The sequence below is a fragment of the Zootoca vivipara genome, chromosome 3, assembly GCF_965207765.1.
Source record: "Zootoca vivipara chromosome 3, rZooViv2.hap1.1, whole genome shotgun sequence".
In the NCBI taxonomy this organism is placed as follows: domain Eukaryota; kingdom Metazoa; phylum Chordata; class Lepidosauria; order Squamata; family Lacertidae; genus Zootoca; species Zootoca vivipara.
Genome location: NC_142586.1, coordinates 82,182,762 through 82,206,213, shown reverse-complemented (window position 1 = coordinate 82,206,213; position 23,452 = coordinate 82,182,762). Strand labels below are relative to the sequence as shown.

The 23,452-nt window shown below is 44.2% G+C and overlaps 1 protein-coding gene across 8 annotated transcripts; it reads left to right on the top strand.

The window, feature by feature from the left end:
* The first annotated feature begins 558 nt into the window (after positions 1-558).
* On the top strand, positions 559-21,197 carry DRC5 (dynein regulatory complex subunit 5). 8 transcript variants are annotated; one of them, XM_060272937.2, is made up of 5 exons: positions 559-751; positions 7,219-7,494; positions 8,305-8,873; positions 10,734-11,183; positions 20,585-21,197. In XM_060272937.2, exons 2-5 carry the CDS (start codon positions 7,317-7,319, stop codon positions 20,795-20,797), a joined length of 1,410 nt encoding a protein of 469 aa, XP_060128920.1. In that variant the 5' UTR covers positions 559-751; positions 7,219-7,316; the 3' UTR covers positions 20,798-21,197. The 8 variants fall into 8 exon arrangements, with proteins under 8 accessions (XP_060128920.1, XP_088523485.1, XP_060128923.1 ...); XM_088667359.1 differs by having other exon boundaries at positions 565-598; XM_060272940.2 differs by having other exon boundaries at positions 565-680.
* The last annotated feature ends 2,255 nt before the right edge of the window (positions 21,198-23,452 follow it).

Here is a 23,452-nt window from a genome sequence, read left to right as displayed (position 1 = left end):
GATACAGTATCTGTGATGCAATTAGTCAATTAGTTAAGTATTTTTATTTATTTACTTGATGGGGGGCAGCTGCTCCTGCACCCCCTGGCTACGGCCATGCCACCTGGGCGAATAATGGGGTGGTTCTCAAAGGGTGGCCAGGTAGACGCGAGACCAAGGGCTTCCACCCTGCACCTTGCAAGTGGCACAGCTATTAAAGGTGCAGCCTGCAGGAGCGCCGTCTTCTTCTTCATCACACGAAAACCCCACGCGCTGTTCTTATCACAACACCTCTCACTCGCCTTAGCGCAGCCTCCAATTCTGAAGGCGGGAGGTATACCCATTATTTGGTCGGGGCGGGACGGCCACGCTTTATGGTACGTCGCCCTGACGATTTTTGTTTCAAACGCAAAGGGGACAACGCGGTCCTATTAAGCCCCGCCCCTGGGCGTTTCTTCGCGCCCACCCCTCTGAAGCGGGAATGGGAGGCTCCCGCATGCTGATTGGAGGCTGTGCTAAAAGCCTCGGGCGGGGCGGGGCCGTGCTTCCATCTCTAGCGCCGGCCCTTGGCAACGCTTCGTTTCCCTAGCAACCGCCCCCATCCCCGAGGACTAAGCAGGCAAGTGGCATAGCGCGGCCCGAGAGACGGGCGTGTGCTGGGACCAGTCGAGAAGGAGAAGAGGGAACCTCGAGACTTCCGGGTTAGCAAAATGTGAAGGTAGCACTCGGGGTGCAGAGGTACCATCCGTGAAAGGGGAACAACAAGTCGAAGGTTTTATTTCTTTGCTTATCTGTGCACCACCTTTTCCCTCCAAGGAGCTCAAGGTGGTGTGCATGTTTCTCCCTGCATGGCTGGCTAAATGACCCTTGCCCCCCCCCCTTCCAGCTCTACAATTCTATGCTTCAATGATTCCACTTCCTCATTGAATCCCCACAACAGCTCTGTGAGGTAGGTTAGGCTGAGAGGCAGTGACTGGCCCAAGGTCACTCAGTGAGCTTCTTGCCTAAGTGGGGATTTGAACCCTGGTTTCCTAGGTCCTAGTCTGGCTTCGCCGCACTAGCTCAGCAGGTAGGGGACCCCAAAAAGCAATTGGAAGAATGATGATGAAGGCAGCCCCTAAGCCCTTCCCCCAGCACGGCTTCTGCCACCGCCTCTCTTTTAATATACCTTCCAACTCTATGATTCTGTGTGTGTGTATTTTCACAGGCTATAATATTGAGGAAAGAACAGGGTTCCTTTAAAGTAAGAGGCAGGTGGTTCTGCTGTCATAAATGTGAGATCTTGGCCTTCTAATTACTCTGGGTTAGGTGCCAAATGCTGGTGGTTCCCTTTTTGTACAGTTACGGTGAATTTGGAACACTCAATTTATCCATTCCACAGGCACACACTAAAAAAGCAGGAGAAAGCTCACGCTTTTGCCATCCTTGAAGTTTGGGGTGGTTTAGGGGTAACTAAAAGTATTTCCAGGTGATCAGTTGTTTCTAAGGACTGCAAACTAGAATTCATATTGGGAATGCAAAAGGGGTGAGGGGAGCCTTTTCAGTAAACATTTAAAATATGGCTAAAGTGGCTGTGTGAGTGTGAAGAAATACGGAGAGCTTTAGGAGAATAGCATATGGTGCAAAGCTGTTGATTAGTGAGTTTTAATCCCTTTCTCTTTCACAATATTCAATCAATCAGATTTTATTCAACCGCCAGTCAGAAATAACCATTTATCCATATAAAAATTAAAACATCTAAAGGAACTTAAAACTTAAACCGACAATAAGAAGTAGGCTATACATTCAGACCCATGTCAATGCTGTCAATTATGACTTTACGACGCTTAAGGGCCAGAAAGAGAAATTTGGCAACCAAGGAGGCTGTTGTTGCAGTAAACTTGTTCAGCAGAAACAAAACCTGTCTTTCTCTAGCTACAGGGCTAAGTTGGCCTAGGATTGGGGCTATGAGTTTTTGTCTAAGATCTGCATAGAATGGGCAGAGCAAAAGAATATGTTCAGTTGACTCAACCACTCTCAGGGCACAATGACAAAATCTCTGGGCATATGGGACTCCCCTGTACCCTCCCAACAAAACCTTCGATTCCAGGACATTTAACCTAACAGCAGTGAGGAGTCTACGGTATTCTACATAGTGGATTTCCGCAAGATAAGGGGCTGGTGTAATCTGAAATATCTGATCCCCCAAGAACATCCCAGGTTTCACAAGGGCAATGTCCTCTTGTCTTTCACAATATTTGTATTTAGTGCTTGAATGGTGGGGAAAGAGAGGTAGGGGAGCTCTTAATGACAAGACACCTCCCATAGACTCCCATAGACTCCCCCCCCCCAATTTAGACAAGACAAGCCCCTCCCATGTTTCTAAAAACATGAAAAATAGAGCAGCTTCTCCTGTACTTGGAGCATGGCTTGCATCTCATAGAACTGTAGAATTGTAGAGTTGGAAGCTTGGTGGAAAGTTATCTTATCATCAGAGGGCCTTCTCGGTAGTGGCGCCCACCCTGTGGAACGCCCTCCCATCAAATGTCAAAGAGAAAAACAACTACCAGACTTTTAGAAGACATCTGAAGGCAGCCCTGTTTAGGGAGGCTTCTAATGTTTAATCCATTATTGTATTTTATTTTTCTGTTGGAAGCCGCCCAGAGTGGCTGGGGTATAAATAATAAATTATTATTATTATTATTATTATTATTATTATTATTATTATTATTATCCATGAATATGAATGTGAGCCCAAAGCAGTACAGGGGAATATATGTATGTACTGGCAAAATAAGAAAATGAAGTATAGAACAGCCATGGTGATATGTGATTGCTGCATCGGGAGATCCTGTAAATTGATTCAGTGTGATAAATGACTCACTGCAAGACCTAGCACCTTACAACTCCCCAGGCATTTGATCACAGAGTTAATTCAGACACCTTGTGGAATCTTCATCACGCCATAGCAACCTTGCTCTGCTAATATTTTCAATGACACTGAATGTGGAGCGAGTGAAACACACATGCTTTGTAAAAGCAAAAAGTAAGTTTGAACACCGTGTTGAGGTTTCTGCCTCGTTTTCCTAGAACATTGCAATCCCTTCATAATACAGTGTAAACAGCTCATGAGTACAATAGAAAACAGCTTCTAGTGGAGAAATTATTGGCAATAGGTAAAGTCAGAAAAGTTTTATTTATTTATTAGAACTATAAGCAGTCTATTTTATTTATGTTTCTATAAAACCAGATATACTACTTAATAAAGTAAACATCTCTAAGTGGTTTACATAAAAACAATGAAATTGCAAACAGCATTCAATAAAAATTACCAGAAAAAACTAGATAAAAACAAGCCCCCAAGGTATACAACATTATTAATCCTGACTACCAAATGATCAGTATGTAGGATGGGAAGAGCCCTGCTTTCTGCCAAAGCTATGGACACTTGCCTTTTTCAGTTTGCAGTGTATTCAATCCACATGTGATTAATTGTAATTTGGTGGTTTCTCATTTCAGTCTCCCAGCCCTTTCAAAGGCAGGCTGCAATTGAAACTGCAGAATCACAACTCACTGTAGTCCACAAAAGCTCATGCCGTAATAAATCTGTGGGTCTTTAAGGTGCCACAAGACAGGTTAACATGGCTCCCCTACTGGAAATTGTTGCAACCAAATCAGTTTTCTAGCACAGGTTGATGCTAAACAGTTGGATGCTAAATTGATGCCATTTGATTTGTATGCAGAGGAAATTGAACGGCTCCGTTTTCCCATAAGGAAAATAAAAAAATTCCTTCAGTAGCACCTTAAAGACCAACTAAGTTTTTATTTTGGTATGAGCTTTCGTGTGCATGCACACTTCTTCAGATAATGAAGAAGTGTGCATGCACACGAAAGCTCATACCAAAATAAAAACTTAGTTGGTCTTTAAGGTGCTACTGAAGGAATTTTTTTATTTTACTTCGATCCAGACCAACACGGCTACCTACCTGTTCCCATAAGGAGATATGGTGCCACTGTCAGTAGCAGGCTTTAGGTGGATTAGTTTAGGACAAGTGTATGTGCTGTGCCTATCATGTGGATTGTAAGAACATGGTGTGGTGTGACACTTCTAATTGAGATTTGAATTGTAAGTAATCTCAAACCCGGTGATTTTTGGATAGCCCTAGAATAGTGGGATTGTGTGTACAAAAGGGAAGAAATCTGGGCGCCATCACATCTGGCGATGACAGTTGGATCCTAAAGCTTGCCATTTGGTCACCAGCAATAAGACTCCGTGGGAATTTTGCAACAAAGCATCACACTTTGCAGCAGATATCACAAAATTGCAGCATTTGGAAGAGTTTCAGGACATGTAAACTGAAGGGATGTGTGGAGAGCAGAACTTCTTTTGGATGGAGCCTCTCTTTTTAAAAGCAGCCATCCATGCTGGCTTTAAGCTGCTCCTAAAACTCGGGGGAATTTCAGAAGTACTCCTCAGAACAGTCGGAAATAGAAATGATACTTCCCTGACCATGTGTGGAAATGCTTTTCCTGCATAAAGTGGCTCTTTGGATTCAAGCCATAGGCTTTATGATCTACAACTGGCATTAGAGGTTTTAATGAACTGTTCTGCACTTGCAGGCTCCTTTTTTAAAAGTCAATAGAGATTTGGTTGAAATTCACCTACAGCTGCTGTCTTGCTTTATTTATGGAATATTTAATCATGAGCTGTTTTATTTTTTAAATACAATTTTGAATAAGCACATTTTGACAATTAAATTCACAGTTGTTCCCAATAAAAAAGTTAGAATCCTGCTCATTATTAATCGTTTATGCAGTTATCCTGTTCATGGTGCTTTACAGAAATAAACTCATGTCCTTGCCTGCCTCTTGGAAGAAGCTACAGTTGTACAGTGGTTCTTTTACTATTGTCCCGCAATATTTGGACTATTTGGAAAGTCCAGAAAGCTTTTGAGTTTTCGTGCTTCATGACTCCAGGGGGTTGTTCTTGCATTTCCCAACTGTTTTCTCCCTTCCATATTCTGGGATTGATGAAGATTGGAGTGACAAGACAGTTCTGGTCACAGCAGTCAGATCTGCAGGAGCCCTTCGGATCTCTGACTGAGGAGGAGTGCTGGGCTGGCTTCACGCAGGAAGGGAGAATCACAGAGAGCAGAAACCACAGTTATGAGGGCTGTTGCATTCTCCTGGTTTTCTGTGTGGCTTTTGGGGTTCAGAATCATAGTTGCCTACAAGTATATAGTGATTGCTCCGCAATAGCTGATTTTCCACCCTCACTAGGATTACGGTAGCTGGTCTGCAGTGGATATTATTCCATGTCATTTGGCCCTCGGGCAACATTGTCTCACAATTTCTGTAGAAACCTAAGTATCCATTTGACCTGGGTTCTCCCTGCCCTTCATTTTAGTGTGCTTTGCTTCTCTCTGGCACCTGCTGCTACCATCTGAGAAGCCTTTGCAGACACATTATCAGTAACACAACATGAATAGCTTGGCTTTGCCCCTTGCATTCTTCAAAGGGTTTGTAGAGGTTTGCTCTTGCGATTTAGCAGGTTGATTTTTTTTAATCAGCACTACCCCAGACAGTTTGGGGGCTGAAAAATTGCCCATTGCAAAGGTTTCAAAGGCACCAGGGCTTTAGCACACCAAAGGCTGCTTCTTATGTGTGCTTGAAAGCAAAACGGAGCAGCTTCATGAACAGGAAGGAAATAATGAGCTTGATCTCTGCCATAGTACTGGCTTCTCTCTTTGTAATGGGAAGGTAGTGTATAAGATCAAAGCACTTCTCAGCAGAATTGTGCCGGATTGGGGCACTAGTTTCCGCACAACTGCAGGTGTCTTTGTAGAAGGTTACGAGGACGTCTTGTACGCATGTCAGATAATAGGACATTTTCCACTCTCAATTCACACACCATATCCAACTGCTGTGCCGTATAAAGTAAGCCTCATTGAGCTTGATGGGATTTACTCCTGGGTAGGAATGCACTGTTACTGCTTATTGTATGGGTGGTTTTTTTTTTAGTTCCAGCCTTATTTTAACATGTTTTCTTTAAAAGCCTAGATGAGTACTTTGGTAAAATGAGAGAACGCTCAACTTTTAAACCTTGAAGAGTTTAAGAGGCCGAGCATTCCCCCATTATGCCACAGTATTCATCTAGCATTTTAATGAAAAATCTCAGTAAGGACCTGCAGGATTGCCCACTTCTATAATGGGGAAAACTCTTGGACTTCCAGATGCTTCTGGACTAAAATTCCCATCTGCCTCAGCTAGCACAGCTAATGATTGGGGGCGAGTTGTAATCCAGCAACATCTTAATGGTTGCGGGTTACCCACCACTGATCTAGTTCTTTGGAGGCCCTGAGCTCTGTTCTGTGATGGCATGCATTTCTAGCCTTATTTTTAAAGAGAGACTTAGGGGAGCAAGTTACAGTAATCCCCTTGCTTCAGAGCTATCCCCTCCAGTCAAAATGTGCAGACTATACTTTGCTATTGTGTTGTGCCTCTGTTTTGGCACTTCAACTCCTAGGATGTTGAATGGATGAACTGCAACTTGGATAATATGTTGTCTGCATGGTCCTTAAGAATTATGGGTACTGCAAGTGAGATTGGCATGTGAAATTAGACTAGTTCAGAGAAAGGAGAATGAGACTGCCAGATTCTGTTCTGTGATTGGTTGTTGTTGTTGGCTTTTATAATAATAATAATAATAATAATAATAATAATAATAATAATAATTTATTTATACCCCGCCCATCTGGCTGGGTATAAATATATTTTTACATCATGTGAGCCCCCTGCACTGACACCCTGCTGCATTTTGATATGAAACCACCACTTCAGTTTGCTTATAAATCCAAACAAAATAAAAAAAATCCTTCCAGCAGCACCTTAGAGACCAACAAAGTTTGTCATTGGTATGAGCTTTTGTGTGCATGCACACTTCTTCAGATAAATCCAATTTGTGTATGAGTCACTTCCTCTAATTGCTTCATTTTAGGAGACATTTAATAGCTCAGGAAAAGGTGAAACAAACTTCTGATGTAAACAATTTCCAGTTATTATATGTTCTTATATTCACAGAAGTTGGTCCAGTGAAACAGTCTGTCTACCTTCCTTGTTTTGTATGTGCATTGGTAGAGCTAATAATTGATTGGACTACATAAAAGATTTAAATAATGTAGTTGTAAGGGACTTCCTCCTCCCTACACTTGTAGTATTTATTAGTATCAGTGAGTGGTACTGACTTCTGGATTTTTCTAGGAAGAATGGCTGCTGAACTTTAGTGTTCCAGTTTGCGCAGAACTTTCAAGCCATTCTAAGAGAGGGGGGGGTCACCCCCAGCACTTCAAGATTTCAAGATGCAGGAGCCAGTTGCTGCAGACCCAAAGGCAGTCCCTCCCCCAAGCCGTACCAAAAACCCAGCAGCTAACCCCCGGCGAATGCGGCGGATTATAGCTGAGGATCCTGAGTGGAGTCTAGCTATAGTGCCACAGCTCACAGAGCTCTGCATACAGCACATAATCAACAACTTTGAAAGTAAGTAATTTCTCCTCCTCTGGTTTCTCTTGTTGAGAATGTACCTTTAGATCACAGGTTGCAATTATACATGCAATTGAGGATTGAGTATCTAAAAATGAAACTGAGTGGAATGGCTCTTTTAAAATGCCAGGGAATTATTCCATAGACCAAGGGTAGCTAATGTGGTGCCCTCCATTACAACCCCCTTTCTTCCTGACCATGTAGTTGATGGGAACTGTAGTCCTAACAACTTTCAGAGGGTACCACTTTGCCTGCTGCTGCTTGATAACCAGTCAACACCTTTATTTTTGCCTTGTTTTGAAGCATTGTAGTCTACAGTATAACACAAAACTTTCATTTGTTCCTAGGGAATCCTGGAAACGATTGTTCTGTGAGTAGGGCTTGGTCTTCCTAATGGAATTCTTAGCATCCTCAGCAAATTACTCCTCTCAAGATTATTTAGTGGAAGCACTGCTAAACTTGTACAAACTCAAATGTGTGTTGTTTTCAACATATGATGCTGTGTCTGAATAATTGTTTAATCTGCTGGTGCTAGTCTAATGCCAAAATTTTATCTGCTTGTTTTATTTACTGCTGTTATTTGAGGTTTTTTTTTAGTGTTGCTGTTTTTTCTTATTCTCTTGTAATAATTGAGATGCGTATTCTGTTGTTTTATTGGCTACTGTAAGCTGCTTTGGGAAGGATAATTTAAAAATCAAAATAAATAAATAATCTATCTATACCTAGCAAATAGATCTTCATGGTGCTATAAAAAGCAGCAAACAGACACCACATTCCAAAAAGTTCACTTCTCTTCTTTCCAACCAGGTAATCCTATTTTGAATAGCCTCCTTCCTGAACACCAAAGGAAGGTGCTGGACAAGGTCTCCACAAGTCTGCCCCTCACTGTGACTGCCAACCTGATTAGTGATGAAATTTATTGGAAACGATGTTGCATTGCGAGATGGGCAGTTTGTGACGTGTCCCGCTATGGAAACAGCTGGAAACGGATGTTTTTTGAACGTCACTTGGAGAACATCTTGAAGTTCTACATTCCAGACACCACGAACCCCAACCAGGTCCTGGATGTCATCCCACTCTGCAAGGAATATGTGAAGAAGCTAGATATCGACCAGTTCCTTCCACCTGTGAAAATAGATCAGAAGAAGGAAGACGAAGAAGCCTCTGATACAGAAAGTGATTCTGGAATGGATGAACCGTCCATGGACCATTTTGATATGAGCATTCTCACTCCAGCGCTCTGTCACCTAGAGGAGCTGCACTTATCTTACGGCGTTAAAGATTGTGGCATGAATTTTGAGTGGAATCTTTTTGAGTTCACCTACCGGGACTGCTGCTCCCTGGCCAATGCTGTCAAGAAGTGTCCAACTTTAAAAGTAACTTGCCATATACAGTTCTATAATATTTAGAAACCCTGAACCTAGAATGTTGGTTCCCAAGGGTCAGAGGATAATTTTAAACCTTTAGTGGATAATTTTGTCCAAATCCTTCCCTGACATCAGTACAGTAGGCCCACAACTTAGGTTACGTTCCAGGGATCGTGCCTAAAGCCAAAATTGCATTTAGTCAAAGCATATTAGGTGCAATGGCGGGTGGGATTGCCAAAGTCTTTTTTCCCAGATGCCTGCCCCCTTTCCACTCATTTTTTAAACCTTTTTTTTTTGCTAAGTATGGAAAGCTGAATGCACACAAATGTGCAGAAGTTGCAGGCTTACTGTATGTACTTCCATGCCCACAGAGGGCCCCTTTTGCACCATACTTGTATACTAATCTCAAACACTCTTATATTGAAGTTAGATGCCATTGCAGCCGAGCAATGCGAGCCACGCTTCCTTAGCTTCAGATCAGCTGGTGTAGATGGGGTCAACCACACGGATTCTTCCCACCTGATCCCAGCTGTGCAAGGTTGATGTGCAAAGGACCTTGGAAACAACGGGACATCCCTTTTTTTGAATGAGATCGCAGTGGCCATTTGCGCTGAAAAAAGTGCTTTTTTGGGGGTGTGTGAAATTGTGGTGTGGGTCATGTGACTTGCCCAGAAGTGTGGCCCAGAAGATGTGTGACCTGTTTTTTTAAATTAAAAAGTTGGACAGTATGACATGGTACTAGAGCTTTAAACATTAAAGCAGTGAGATGAAGCCTTGGTAAATAAGCTCTTAAATCTCTACTTCAAGTCTCATGGATTTAAATCAAACACACACACACCCAAAAAAGGCCAAATAAGGCAAGGTTTGGGAGATCCACTATTAAATCTCTTGACATTTCTATGTTTCTTAAAAGCAGCCACAGAGCCTCCAGACTGGAGCGGTAGTGCTAGGAGAGGGGGCATTTAACCCCATATTTCAGCATCTTGCTCTGATCAAAATCCCTCCCTCAAGTGGCAGTCTAGATCAGGAAAATCACTTGGAGGAAAGAGTTAGGTCTTCCTCCTGCGGTACAGGCCTAATCCAACATGGGTGGGCCTTTTCAGCAACTCTTTAAAAGAAAAAAACAAAAGAAGAGAGATTGAATCGTGGGTCTCCCACATCTTGTTGAGTTTGGCCCTAATGTGGCTTGCATTAAAACAACAGCCTTAAGGTTCCTTTTCATACTGCTCCTCCCCAATATATTTATAATGTAGACATCTGCATAAGAGGTTTAAATGAGGAAGCAAGGCAAGCAATAACCTCTACTGGTTGCTAGAGACTTACAGTTCCTCTAAAATATAATAATAAGAGGATGGGTGGAATGACCTTTCAACTCCGCAGTCCACACCCTCAAACCACCCTCAGTAGTGTACAAAAGCTATCCATTGGCTTATATCACTTGAAAGACTTGTGTTGTATCTCACTCTTGATGACTGAACCACCCCTCTACCTGCCAGCTTAGATCACATAAAGGCTTGAGCCTGCTTAGGGGCAATGGAGAATTCTTTGATTCTAAATTCGAATATCTCTGAGAAGATTAGGCAAAATTAACCACCGACTTACTGTCTGAACTACGGAGCCTTTCAGACGACTCCTTGTGGTTCCAGATTGTTAGAGCAGTTTAATAGCCTTTTACCGGAAATACAGGATACGCTTATTGCTTCTGATACGTGAACTTTTTCAAAAAGCAGCTAAGGCAATGAACTGTCCGAATCCTTTGCCTTTCAGTGAGAACTGAGTGGTTCTGTGGGAGTTCGAGGCAAAAAATAAAATAAAAAATTGCCTGAAATATTTTTCGTTATCAAAATGTGTAACCTTATTCTTCTGCAGGTCTTCAAACTGTCTCGAAGCAAAGTGGATGACGAAAAATCTCGTGTGCTGATCCATGAACTGTTAGACCATCCCTCGCTAACAGAACTGAACTTATCTCACAATCTGATTGCAGACCGGGGAGCACGAGCTGTTGGCAAACTGATCAACCGCAGCAAGATAGTAACCCTTAACCTTTGTGATAACAGGATCCGTGCTCCAGGAGCCCAGGCGATTGCTCACGCCTTGTCCAAGAATTCCATTCTGACGTCCCTCAACATGCGTCTCAACTGCATTGAGGATGAGGGAGGCCAAGCCATTTGCCACGCCCTCTTGGCTAATGGCACTCTGACAAATCTTCACTTGGGTGGCAATGAGTTGTCGGAGCCAACGGCAACCCTTTTCTCTCAGGTCCTTGCTCAGAACACGGCTCTGACTCACATCAACCTCTCCTGCAACCACATCGGGCTAGTACGCAATCTCTTTTCCTACAAGGGGGATGGGCACATAGCACTTGTATAGAATGTTCAAAGCACTTTAAATGCATTATCTAAAGTAATCCTTACAACCTTGTAAAGTAGGTCAGATGATGTTTCTTTTGAAGCTGAGAGATAGTGGCTTGTCATCTCACAGTGAATTTTTGGCTGGGATAGACTTGGACTGGCCTACATGTGTAGGAGAATGAGGTGGGGGTGGAAGTATCAAACTCCCTCCTAGCAGAAGACTGTCACATCACAGGGAGCTTCTAGCTTAATTCACTCCTTGTTGTGCTAGTTTTTAATTTGCAGAGTTTTGTTTTGTATTTAACTCAAAACCGAAGTAGCATAATCCATGTGCTTTTGTACTATAACAAATTGAAAGTGTGTGTGTTTGTGTGTAGGAACATTTGTAGTATTAAACATTATGGGATTTTAGCAGGAAAGCTATAGGATGCACGCTCACTGCAGCCAAAGCAGTATACTGGTATCTGCCCTTAAAGTTTTGCAGGTGCAAATGGTATTGAAATTATGATTGCATATATAACCCTGATAGTATGATGAGCACAAATTGTGATGAATGTACAGTAATGTTTTGTGGGCCCCTAAAACACTTTCTGTGGTTTGCTAGCAATAGACCCAGAATATATACGGTCTACTTAGCAGCAGAGAGAGCTGCTGGAGAATGGGCTGTTTCAAAGTGTGTTCAGGAACTCTACATTGCAGCTTATGTGTGACTACATTTTACACATCTTTTCTTAATTTGATAATGTGGCAACAGGTGATTGATGCAACCTGTTAGGAATGTATTTCTATATAATGTTGCTGCAGAAAATAGCATACCAGCTGCTTTGCCATCTTTTCCTAGTTTGTGCTTGCAACAAAGGCAGAGAGTGGGTAACTTGCCCCAGGATTGTCTGAAATCCTGTATTTTACCAAAGGGCAGAGGTTTGAATCCTACCCTCAGTGGCTGTCTTTTGAGAAGCTGGCAACTCTCTATATGGTAGAGCTACATATATTAGTCTTTGTTGCTTGCTTTATGTCTATCCAAGCATGCTTTAGATTTTCTTGTTCCATCTTTCATGAAGCAAAATATTCTACTAGATCAGTTCATGTGGATAAAAGTGTGCAAACTCTTAATATTCAGAGTTGTGATCCAATGGAAGCCAAAGCTCTGAAAACTCCAGCAGCTTTTGCATGTTCATTGGCAGATTTTGCTTGATCTGCTGTATCTTTTCCATTCTTCTGCAATAACATGGCCACCAGATTCCAGGTAGCTAATGGGTTTAAATGAAATGGCAATATTCCGATTTCTGAAGAAGGTGTGATTGATTTCCCCAGAAATTATTCTAAATTCCGGGTGTCTGCAAGTGTAGGGTCCTTTATCTAACTGAGTGATGACTTTTTCTTAAAATCCAGACTGGGACGGGGCAGGGCAGAAGGGGTTGAGAAGCAAGAAGATACAGAACAGAATGCCGCTCCAGAGACATGTCAGCCCATGTCACAGCTCAGGAATCTCTACTTTTCATCACATTCTTTTAAGATCTGTCTGGTGCATGTATCACGATGCTATCACCTGTTTTTAGTTCTTGCCATGCCAATACTGTTCCCTCTGGGTCTGTCACATGCTTTTTTAGATGCCTCAGAGGTTGAGGGAGTTAATGACTTCTTGTCTCTTTCCCCCAGGATGCCAAAATCTTACCGAATTGTCTAAGCAAACACTTTATCATCTCTTGACATGGTAATGAGGAGGTAGGAAGATGTCACTGTCATAATGACACTTTCATAACGGGGAGCATGACACACCATCCATTCTGTGAGCATTTGGCAATAAGCAGCAGTAGCTTGATGAATAGGTGACATGAGAGGTTGACAAATCTGCTTGCCTTGGTGAGCATCCCTCTCTACTCCAAGAGGCACAGTTTCGGGCTAAAGGGACAAGTGCCTAGAACTGGGAAGGAGGGTGCAGCGCATTCTACCGTGTTTCTCCTAAAATAAGGCACGTCTTATATTCATTTTTCCTATAGAAAACCACATCGCGGCTTATTTTCGGGGGATGTCTTTTTTTTTAATTAAGCATGGTACAGCATTGTTACCTTAACTATGGTACGGGGCTTTCTTGCGCCGCCCGCTGAGCCCACTGCTGGGTCCCTGGGCTTGACGCGGTGCGGCGTGGCGTGGCTGGGGCTGCTGCCGGCTCCTGCCGGCTGCTGCGGCTTTGTGCGCCGCCCGCTGAGCCCACTGCTGGGTCCCTGGGCTTGACGCGGTGCGGCACGGCGCGGCTGGGGCTGCTGCCGGCTGTTGCCGGCTGCTGCGGCTTCGCGCGCCGCCCGCTGAGCCCACTGCTGGGTCCCGGGGCTTGACGCGGTGCGGCGCGGCGTTGCTGGGGCTGCTGCCGGCTCCTGCCGGCTGCTGCGTCTTCGCGCGCCGCCCGCTGAGCCCACTGCTGGGTCCCGGGGCTTGAAGCGGTGCGGCGCGGCGTTGCTGGGGCTGCTGCCGGCTCCTGCTGAGTCGGGGGTCACCTCTCACCGGGTCCTGCTGTGTCGGGGGTCGGCGAGCGCTGCGCCTCTAGCCGCGTCCCGCTGTGTCGGGGCTTCCTGCGGCTCGCGCTACACCGCTCGCCGGGTCCCGCTGGTTCGGGGATTGGCACAGCGCGCTGTTGCCGGCTCTCCTGGGTCGGCCCTCGTGGGGTCCTGCTTGGTCTGGGCTCAGCGCACTGTCCTGCTGGTCGGCTCTCGGGAGGTCCTGCTGCAGCTCTTGCCGGCTCCTGGTCAGTCTGGACTCCACGTGGGACACGCTGCTGGGTGATTTGGTGGGGCAGGAACATCCGTTTCCGGGCGCCGACAGGAAACTTCCTTTTCCTTTTCCTCTTCCTCTTCCTCTTCCTTAGCGCCATCCCGACCTGCCCCCCCCCCCGCCTTATTTTCGGGGGATGTCTTATATTTATTCTTCTAATAAAAAGCCTGACATGGCTTATTTTTGAGGGCCGTCTTATTTTGGGAGAAACACGGTAAGTACCTTGGAATCTCGGAATCTCAGCACAGCAGGGTTTCAGAGGCAACCTCCACACAAGGCACTCATCCCTGTTCTCATGCTTGGACTCTTCTAACACACACACACACACACACACACACACACACACACACACACACACACACTGTGATCTGTTCCCATGCATAAGCTCCTGCTATCCCCAGCATCATTGTCCCTGTTTGTCCTCCTGCCAGCCATCCCTTTTTCTTGCCTATGCATGATGAACTCAGACTGGTAGTTATTGAAGGAGCATGTTGGAAACACCAATCTCTCTCTCTCTCTCTCTCTCTCTCTCTCTCTCTCTCTCTCTCTCTCTCTCTCTCTCTGTCTCCCTCTCTCTGTGTGTGTGTGTGTGTGTCAAACTGCAAGTTCTAGTTTAACTGCACAACCGCTCTGAGTGCTTAGAATTACACAACCGTTTTGAAGTGCTCATGGAAGACGAGGAACAGACTCCACCTGAGGATCTCTCCCTCATCACAGTTGATGAGGAATATGAAGACGAGCAGCAAAGTCAGTCCTCCGGGAATATGCAGGTAACCTTGGAAGGGACAGCACATGGAAGAATCCCAACGAAGCCTATGAAGAGGCGTGTAGTGGTGATAGGGGATTCCCTACTGAGGGGTACAGAAGCAGTGATCTGTGGGCCTGACAAGATGTCTCGAGAGGTGTGCTGTCTACCTGGGGCCAAGATCAAAGATGTAACAGAACAGCTGCAAGGAATCATAAAACCCACCGACAAATACCCCTTCCTTTTGGTGCATGTGGGAACCAATGACACTGCAAGCCATAGCTTACAGAAGATCAAAAATGATTATGAGGCTCTGGGCAGGAAGTTGAAGCAATTAGATGCACAAATTGTCATCTCTTCTGTCCTCCCAGTTGAACGACATGGCCCAGGGAGAGAGGGAAAAATAGGGGAAGTGAACAACTGGCTTCGCAAATGGTGCAAACAGGAACGGTTTGGATTCCTAGATCACGGTCTGCAGTTTCTTGAAGATGGACTTCTGGCAAGTGATGGACTGCACCTCACAAAAGTTGGGAGGAATGTTTTTGCCACAAAACTCAAAAACCTCACCAGGAGGGCTTTAAACTGACTTATGTGGGGGAGGGAGACAGTGGTCCTGAAGGTAGGAGTCTATCAAATGCTGAAGATGATCATCCAAATGTCAAGGACCAAATGGAGCAAGCAGCATGCAGACCTAGTGGTGGGACGAAAATATCCTTAAATAAGAGACATGGGGGAATGATCAACGGTCTTCAATGTCTGTATACTAATGCACAGAGCATGGGAAATAAACAAGATGAACTTGAGCTCTTGGTACAGCAAACTAAATATGACATAATAGGCATCACTGAAACCTGGTGGGATGAGTCTCATGACTGGAATGTAGTAATAGAGGGATACAATCTATTTAAGAGAAATAGACCAAACAGGAAAGGAGGAGGAGTAGCTTTATATGTTAGGGATATGTATACCTGTGAAGAGATCCAGGATTTAAAACTTCAAAGCCAAATTGAGAGTATCTGGGTCAAAATTAAGGGAGAGAAAAACAACAGTGATCTCATTGTGGGAGTTTACTATAGATCCCCAAGCCAAACTGAGGACACAGATGATGCCTTCCTGGAACAGATGGCCAAGCATTCCAAAGGAAGTGAGATAGTAGTAATGGGGGATTTCAACTATCCTGATATTTGTTGGATGTCAAACTCAGCCAAGAGCATAAGGTCGAACAGATTCCTCACTGGCCTTGCAGACAACTTCATTGTCCAGAAAGTGGGAGAAGCAACAAGAGGATCAGCCATTTTAGATCTGGTCCTAACCAATAGTGATGACTTGGTTAGTGGGGTAGAAGTGGCAGGATCATTAGGTGGGAGTGACCATGCTCTTCTGGAGTTTATTATCCAGCGGAAAGGAGCAACCAAGCATACTAAGGTCCAAATTCTAGACTTTAAGAAAGCCAACTTCAGAAAACTTAGGGAAACGCTGGGTGAAATCCCATGTACAGTAATACTAAAAGGGAAGGGAGTTCATGTTGGTTGGGAGTTTGTTAAAAGGGAGATATTAAAAGCACAACTTCAGGCAATACCAATGAGACGGAAACATGGAAGGTGCCTAAAGAAGCCAGGCTGGCTATCTAAAGAACTTTTGACTGAGTTAAGATTTAAAAGGGATATGTACAAAAAATGGAAAAGGGGGGAAATCTCCAGAGAGGAATTCAAACATATAGCCAGCACGTGTAGAGACAAAGTCAGAAAAGCTAAAGCACAGAATGAACTCAGGCTCGCTAGAGAGGTTAAAAGCAACAAAAAGGGCTTTTATGGGTATGTCCGTAGCAAAAGGAAAAACAAGGAAACAGTGGGGTCACTCAGAGGAGAAGATGGTGAAATGCAAACAGGGGACAGAGAAAGGGCAGAACTCCTCAATGCCTTCTTTGCCTCAGTCTTCTCCAAGAAAGAAAACAACGCCCGACCTGAAGAATATGGAGCAGATGATTCAGCAGGGGAAACACAGCCCAGAATAAGTAAGGAGGTAGTACAAGAATACTTGGCTAGTTTAGATGTATTCAAGTCTCCAGGGCCAGATGAACTACATCCAAGAGTATTAAAAGAACTGGCAGAGGTGATTTCAGAACCACTGGCAATAATCTTTGAAAATTCCTGGAGAACAGACGAAGTTCCAGCAGACTGGAGGAGGGCAAATGTTGTCCCTATTTTCAAAAAGGGGAAAAGAGAGGACCCAAACAATTACCGCCCAGTCAGCCTGACATCAATACCAGGAAAGATTCTAGAGCAGATCATTAAGCAAACAGTCTGTGAGCACCTAGAAACTCTGTGATCACTAAAAGTCAGCATGGGTTCCTGAAAAATAAGTCATGTCAGACTAATCTGATCTCATTTTTTGACAGAATTACAAGCCTGGTAGATGAAGGGAACGCTGTGGATGTAGCCTATCTTGATTTCAGCAAGGCCTTTGACAAGGTGCCCCATGATATTCTTGTAAAGAAGCTGGTAAAATGTGGGCTAGACAATGCTACCATTCAGTGGATTTGTAACTGGCTTACTGACCGAACCCAAAGGGTGCTCATCAATGGCTCCTCCTCATCCTGGAGAGTAGTGACTAGTGGGGTGCCACAGGGTTCTGTCTTGGGCCCAGTCTTGTTCAACATCTTTATCAATGACTTGGATGATGGGCTTGAGGGCATCCTGAGCAAGTTTGCAGATGACACCAAATTGGGAGGGGTGGCTAACACCCCAGAGGACAGGATCACACTTCAGAATGACCTTAACAGATTAGACAACTGGGCCAAAGCAAACAAGATGAATTTTAACAAGGAGAAATGTAAAGTACTACACTTGGGCAAAAAAAAATGAAAGGCACAAATACAGGATGGGAGACACCTGGCTTGAGAGCAGTACATGTGAAAAGGATCTAGGAGTCTTGGTAGACCACAAACTTGACATGAGTCAGCAGTGTGATGCAGCAGCTAAAAAAGCCAATGCAATTCTGGGCTGCATCAATAGGAGTATAGCATCTAGATCAAGGGAAGTAATAGTACCACTGTATTCTGCTCTGGTCAGACCTCACCTGGAGTACTGTGTCCAGTTCTGGGCACCACAGTTCAAGAAGGATACTGATAAGCTGGAACGTGTCCAGAAGAGGGCAACCAAAATGGTCAAAGGCCTGGAAACGATGCCTTATGAGGAACGGCTTAGGGAGCTGGGTATGTTTAGCCTGGAGAAGAGAAGGTTAAGGGGTGATATGATAACCATGTTCAAATATATAAAAGGATGTCATATAGAGGAGGGAGAAAGGTTGTTTTCTGCTGCTCCAGAGAAGCGGACACGGAGCAACGGATTCAAACTACAAGAAAGAAAATTCCACCTAAACATTAGGAAGAACTTCCTGACAGTAAGAGCTGTTCGGCAGTGGAATTTGCTGCCAAGGAGTGTGGTGGAGTCTCCTTCTTTGGAGGTCTTTAAGCAGAGGCTTGACAGCCATCTGTCAGGAATGCTTTGATGGTGTTTCCTGCTTGGCAGGGGGTTGGACTGGATGGCCCTTGTGGTCTCTTCCAACTCTATGATTCTATGATTCTATGATTCACTATCTGAAGAAGTGCTCATGCACACGAAAGCTCATACCAAGAACAAACTTAGTTGGTCTCTAAGGTGCAGCGCGGGTGGCACTGTGGGTTAAACCACTGAGCCTAGGGCTTGCTGATCAGAAGGTCGGCAGTTCGAATCCCTGTGACGGGGTGAGCTCCCGTTGCTCGGTCCCAGCTCCTGCCAACCTAGCAGTTCGAAAGCACGTCAAAATGCAAGTAGATAAATAGGAACCACTACAGCGGGAAGGTAAACGGCGTTTCCGTGCGCTGCTCTGGTTCGCCAGAAGTGGCTTTGTCATGCTGGCCACATGACCTGGAAGCCGTATGCCAGCTCCCTCGGCCAATAGAGCAAGATGAGCGCCGCAACCCCAGAGTCGGTCATGACTGGACCTAATGGTCAGGGGTCCCTTTAGCTTTAAGGTGCAACTGGACAATTTTTTTCATTTTCATTTTTTTATTTCTACAAGAACTCTCTATTTTAGAGTAGAGGCTGCTCCAATAACTCAGTGCTCAAAAGGTGGACTCTTTCCTGCCCCCTCCATGGAAGTTTTATTTTAAAATTTAAACAATAAAACAACCACCCCAAGGAAGCAAATCCATCAAAAACAAGAACTCTGGTATAAAAATGTACACCCAGTTTATAGGTCATACAGCTGTTTCCATGATCACAATAGTTATCAAGGTACATATCTTCTCCATGGGCATTGTTGAGAGGGGGAAGAAAAATATTTCCCCTGCTTATTAACATAAGCAAAAAAAGGGAAGTCATATGTCACCAAAATCGGTTGTCCCTTTCACAGGTCTACATCTTGTGAGATCTGAGTTAACCACTTCCCACACATTATTAATCCAGTTATAGAATGGAATTGCAAGCTTTGTTTTCCAGTGCTGTGCTATTATGGGTCTGGCAGCGGTTAATAAAAGGCTGGCCAATTCTCTGTGCTGGAGAGAGCGTTAGAGGACTGTTGATAGGTGCACAGCATATGAAATGTTTTCACACTTTGGATGAAGGGTGGTATATACATTTAATAAATGTTATGTACAGGGTTCTTTATTATTATTTTGAAAGTTCTTCAGTTTTAAAGGACCTCCTAGTGGCATGCTGTTTATTGAGCGTTCTTCATGATTTGTACATATGATGTTATGGGAGCAGTTAGACCTAATCATGCTTTCAATACCACTTGCACTTGCAAAGGTTTTGGGCTGGTCAAACTTATTCATTTACAAAAGATGCATGTAGTAATAATAATAATTAATAATAATACCTTTATTATTGTACAACCTGTGTACAATGAAATTAAACGAGCCTCCCCCCCCCAAACAATCAATCTCTTATCGAACAACACACCACCTCGCAAGTCAATTCCGCGATGTTATTTTCCGTTCAACAGCCTAACAGCCCACTTCCCATAGCTTCCTGCTAAAATCTGATAAATTTTCATACCACTAATGTTCTGGTGGGTTTTTTTGCCACTCTAGATGGTGATAAGGTGATAATATTGGGGAAGCATCACAGAAGATCTACTGATGTCTGGATGCCCAGTATAAATCCACCACTACTGCACTATAATCACAGTAGTGACACCCTCTGAATATACCTTGATATACCTGCCAACTAAGAGTTCACTTAACACGTTTGATGAAGTAGGCTTCGGCCCATGAAAACTTATGCTATAATAACTTTGTTGGTCTAAGGGCACCATGAGAGTTCATTGTCTTTTCTTTTTTTGTAAATAAAAAATAGCATATAGGGAAGCATGTTTGCCCCTTCCTCAAGGCATTTTGAGGGACCCAGGTGGCGCTGTGGTTAAACCACTGAGCCTAGGGCTTGCTGATCAGAAGGTCGGCAGTTCGAATCCCTGTGACGGGGTGAGCTCCTGTTGCTTGGTCCCAGCTCCTGCCAACCTAGCAGTTCGAAAGCACGTCAAAATGCAAGTAGATAAATAGGAACCGCTACAGCGGGAAGGTAAACAGCGTTTCCATGTGTGCTGCTCTGGTTTGCTAGAAGCGGCTTTGTCATGCTGGCCACATGACCTGGAAGCTATACGCCGGCTCCCTCGGCCAATAATGCGAGATGAGCGCGCAACCCCAGAGTAGGTCACGACTGGACCTAATGGTCAGGGGTCCCTTTACCTTTACCTTTTACAAGGCATTTTAGGTCTTAGTTGCAAACCAACCAAGGTGCTGTGGTTTAAATCCGGGTGTTGCTTGTGTGCATGTGTGTTTTTGACCTTCAGCCTAGTCTTTTTATTGATTCCAGGATGGAGGGAAGCAGCTGCTGGAAGGCATGACTGATAACAAGACAGTGATAGAATTTGACCTGAGGCTGGCAGAGGTGGGCCAAGAGAGCGAATACCTCATTAACCAGGCCATAAAGACCAACCAGGAACTAGCCCGACTCAAAAGCCTGCAGCACCCGACCTCTGCACCTGTTCCACATACGGTTGAAGAAAAACACCCCGAACAAGGCTAACATTTCCTGTGTCTTTCTCCTCACCATGTTAGATTAAATGCCTATTTTATTTTTGCTAAGCATTGTGCTGAGAAGTTCCTTCTTCTCAGCTGTGTTTGATCTTGGCTGGCCATGGCTTCCTTTCCTCCTGCCTTTCTCTTCACCTTCCCATGAAGCCTGTGGGACAAGTCCCTTGGTCCCATGTCACATTGCACCTGAGCCTGGGCCTAACCCTAGCAGGGGCGACGGAAAGCATGTGGCTACCCTGTTTACCCCTTCCTCCCCTTGCTCTGTTGTTCCTCTTTGTCAGATTTTAGATCGGAAGCTGCTAAAGGCAGGGACTTCTTCTACTCTGTAAAGTACACCCTGATGGAGCTAGATTATGGTGATTATTAATCATTGATTAAATCTTTTGAAATCATTTTTGACAGGCCATTCTGGGAACTGAACATGACAATACTGCAGAAGCAGGTTAAGCAAGGCAGAGTATGTTGAAAGTGAGCTAGCAAAATCCTTCAGGTACAAGATTCTTGTTTAATTCACTGATTTTTTTTGTATATCTTTGAATGAAGCTTTCCCTCTCTCTTTGCCCACCCCATCAACCCTCTTTCCCCTTTGTGATCCCAAAGCAAAAGTCCTCTCAATAGCAGAAACAGCAAGCAGACCAAAAATGACTAAGGTTCAGCCTTCTGCTGCCTTCGCGATCTATCTAGTGGTGCTCTCAGCCTGGCCAAGCCCTGGTATTAACATGGGAAAGCAGGGAGCTGTCCATTTGACCCTGCAAATGATGGTGCTGAATCCTGACAGAAGCTCCAAAACTTATTGCAGGATCACATCCTGCAAACCTCTGGTTTATACCCCAGGGCACACACCAGCCTACGTTCAGTGTTCCCCTCCCCCTTTGTTCAGGGAGTATATTAGGAACGCAAACCTATAAATTGTACCTCTAAACTTCAAAAGGGTGTGTGCGCATTGTGGATACATCACAAAACAGCTCAAGGTATACCGTAATTGTTCCTCTGGGGTTTTTTTCCAGTTCAATCCTGGGGAGGGGCAGAGTATTTTTTCCATCTGTTCAATTCCGTAGTATAAATACTGTATATTTGGGCATATAAGACGACCCCCAACTTTTCCAGTTAAAATATATGGGGATATACTCGCCATTTAAGAAATACGACCCGGCGTATAAGACCCCCGATTTTTGAGAAGATTTTCCTGGGATAAAAAGTAGTCTTATATGCAGGAAGATACAGTATTTGTGACCTGTTAACACATCATCCTAAGCCAATGGGCAACTCCTCTAAATCTTGTGACTGTAAAGCTGCCTTACTGTTGCTAGCTGTTGCTAAAGTGTGGGTTGATGTGAGGCCAGTGACAGAATCTGCTGTGACTTAAATGGCTTCCTGGGTGCAATTTGATTTTGGATTTAGCCATCCAAACTTTCTAAGACCCAGTTATGTCTCTTGCAGTTGTTATCTTATTTTCCTTCTCCTGGGGAGATTCTCAGTAATAGGGTCAAGTGATGATTGCTAGGGGGAGGGCAGGCAACACCCTCCAAAGTGACAGTCATGTGCAATGGGAAGACTCTCATTTTTAGCATCAAAGGGTACATCCCTGATCCGACCTCCAAAGTCTCCTGCTTTTTCAAGCTTCTCTCTGAAGACAGGATCAGAAAGGCTTTCTCTAGCTATTGCCCCAGGTTAGCACACAGCAGCAAAGTCACTTAAAATTCCACTAGGTGCTTTATTGCTTATATAATCTGAGGTTCTTGCTATGTCTCAGTATTTTCCTAGTAACAATTGCCATCAGAATGGTTTTCCTTCCTACACATCTTGTCTTTCCTCACTTCTTTAGGGTTGCATTACATAACACAGTTGCTGTTCATAAACTCAGAAATGCTATTTGGATAGAGAAAATTCAAGATGTTAGGCACAATCCTGTGTATGTTCCATTGACCTGTGTGACATTCTAAACACACTTACTAGGTAATGCTAAGCTTGCAAAAGTTGCCTTTGAAATCTCTTTGCCCTGTTAACTAACCCAGAAGCCCAGTCATAATGACAATGGTGTCACATTATTAATTGTTCTATACTGTATATGAAGAACTGAACTATCAATTATTCACATGTAACACTAATCCAAAACATGGCTTAACATGAAGTTTTAAGGTCATTATTTACATATAAAACCCTAAACTCTGGATCAGGTTACCTGAAAGACCAACTTCCCCACCATTGCTGGTGAGCACATTAAGATCAACCAACAAATGCAGCCTAATTAATCTTGTCATGACCTAATTATTAGTGGGTTTTTGCTGGCACATAGGTGGGCCTTTTCACTGATGTCACTAGAATGTGCTCAATGCCTTCCTTTTCTAAAATCCTCCCAAGTATTCAATCTTGCCTTTTTTAAAAAAACAAAACAAAAACCCGCTTACATTTAAAATTACCGTAAATTGTTCTGGGGAGGGAGAGGGTGGTTGTGATGTCGCCAGTATTAGCTAATCCATGCTGTGCAATGCAGTCCACAATCGACTCCCCCAAGATCAGGCACCCCCAAACTGCGGCCCTCCAGATGTTTTGGCCTACAACTCCCATGATCCCTAGCTAAGAGGACCAGTGGTCAGGGGTGATGGGAATTGTAGTCCAAAACATCTGGAGGGCCGAAGTTTGGGGA

What these genes read in the sequence shown, in the direction of transcription:
- DRC5 (XM_060272937.2), top strand. Translation starts at nt 7,317, where the DNA reads ATGCAGGAGCCAGTTGCTGCAGACCCAAAGGCAGTCCCTCCCCCAAGC. An exon ending in CATAATCAACAACTTTGAAA is followed by an intron (nt 7,495 to 8,304) that starts GTAAGTAATTTC and finishes CTTTCCAACCAG; the next exon opens with GTAATCCTATTTTGAATAGC. An exon ending in CCTGCAACCACATCGGGCTA is followed by an intron (nt 11,184 to 20,584) that starts GTACGCAATCTC and finishes TATTGATTCCAG; the next exon opens with GATGGAGGGAAGCAGCTGCT.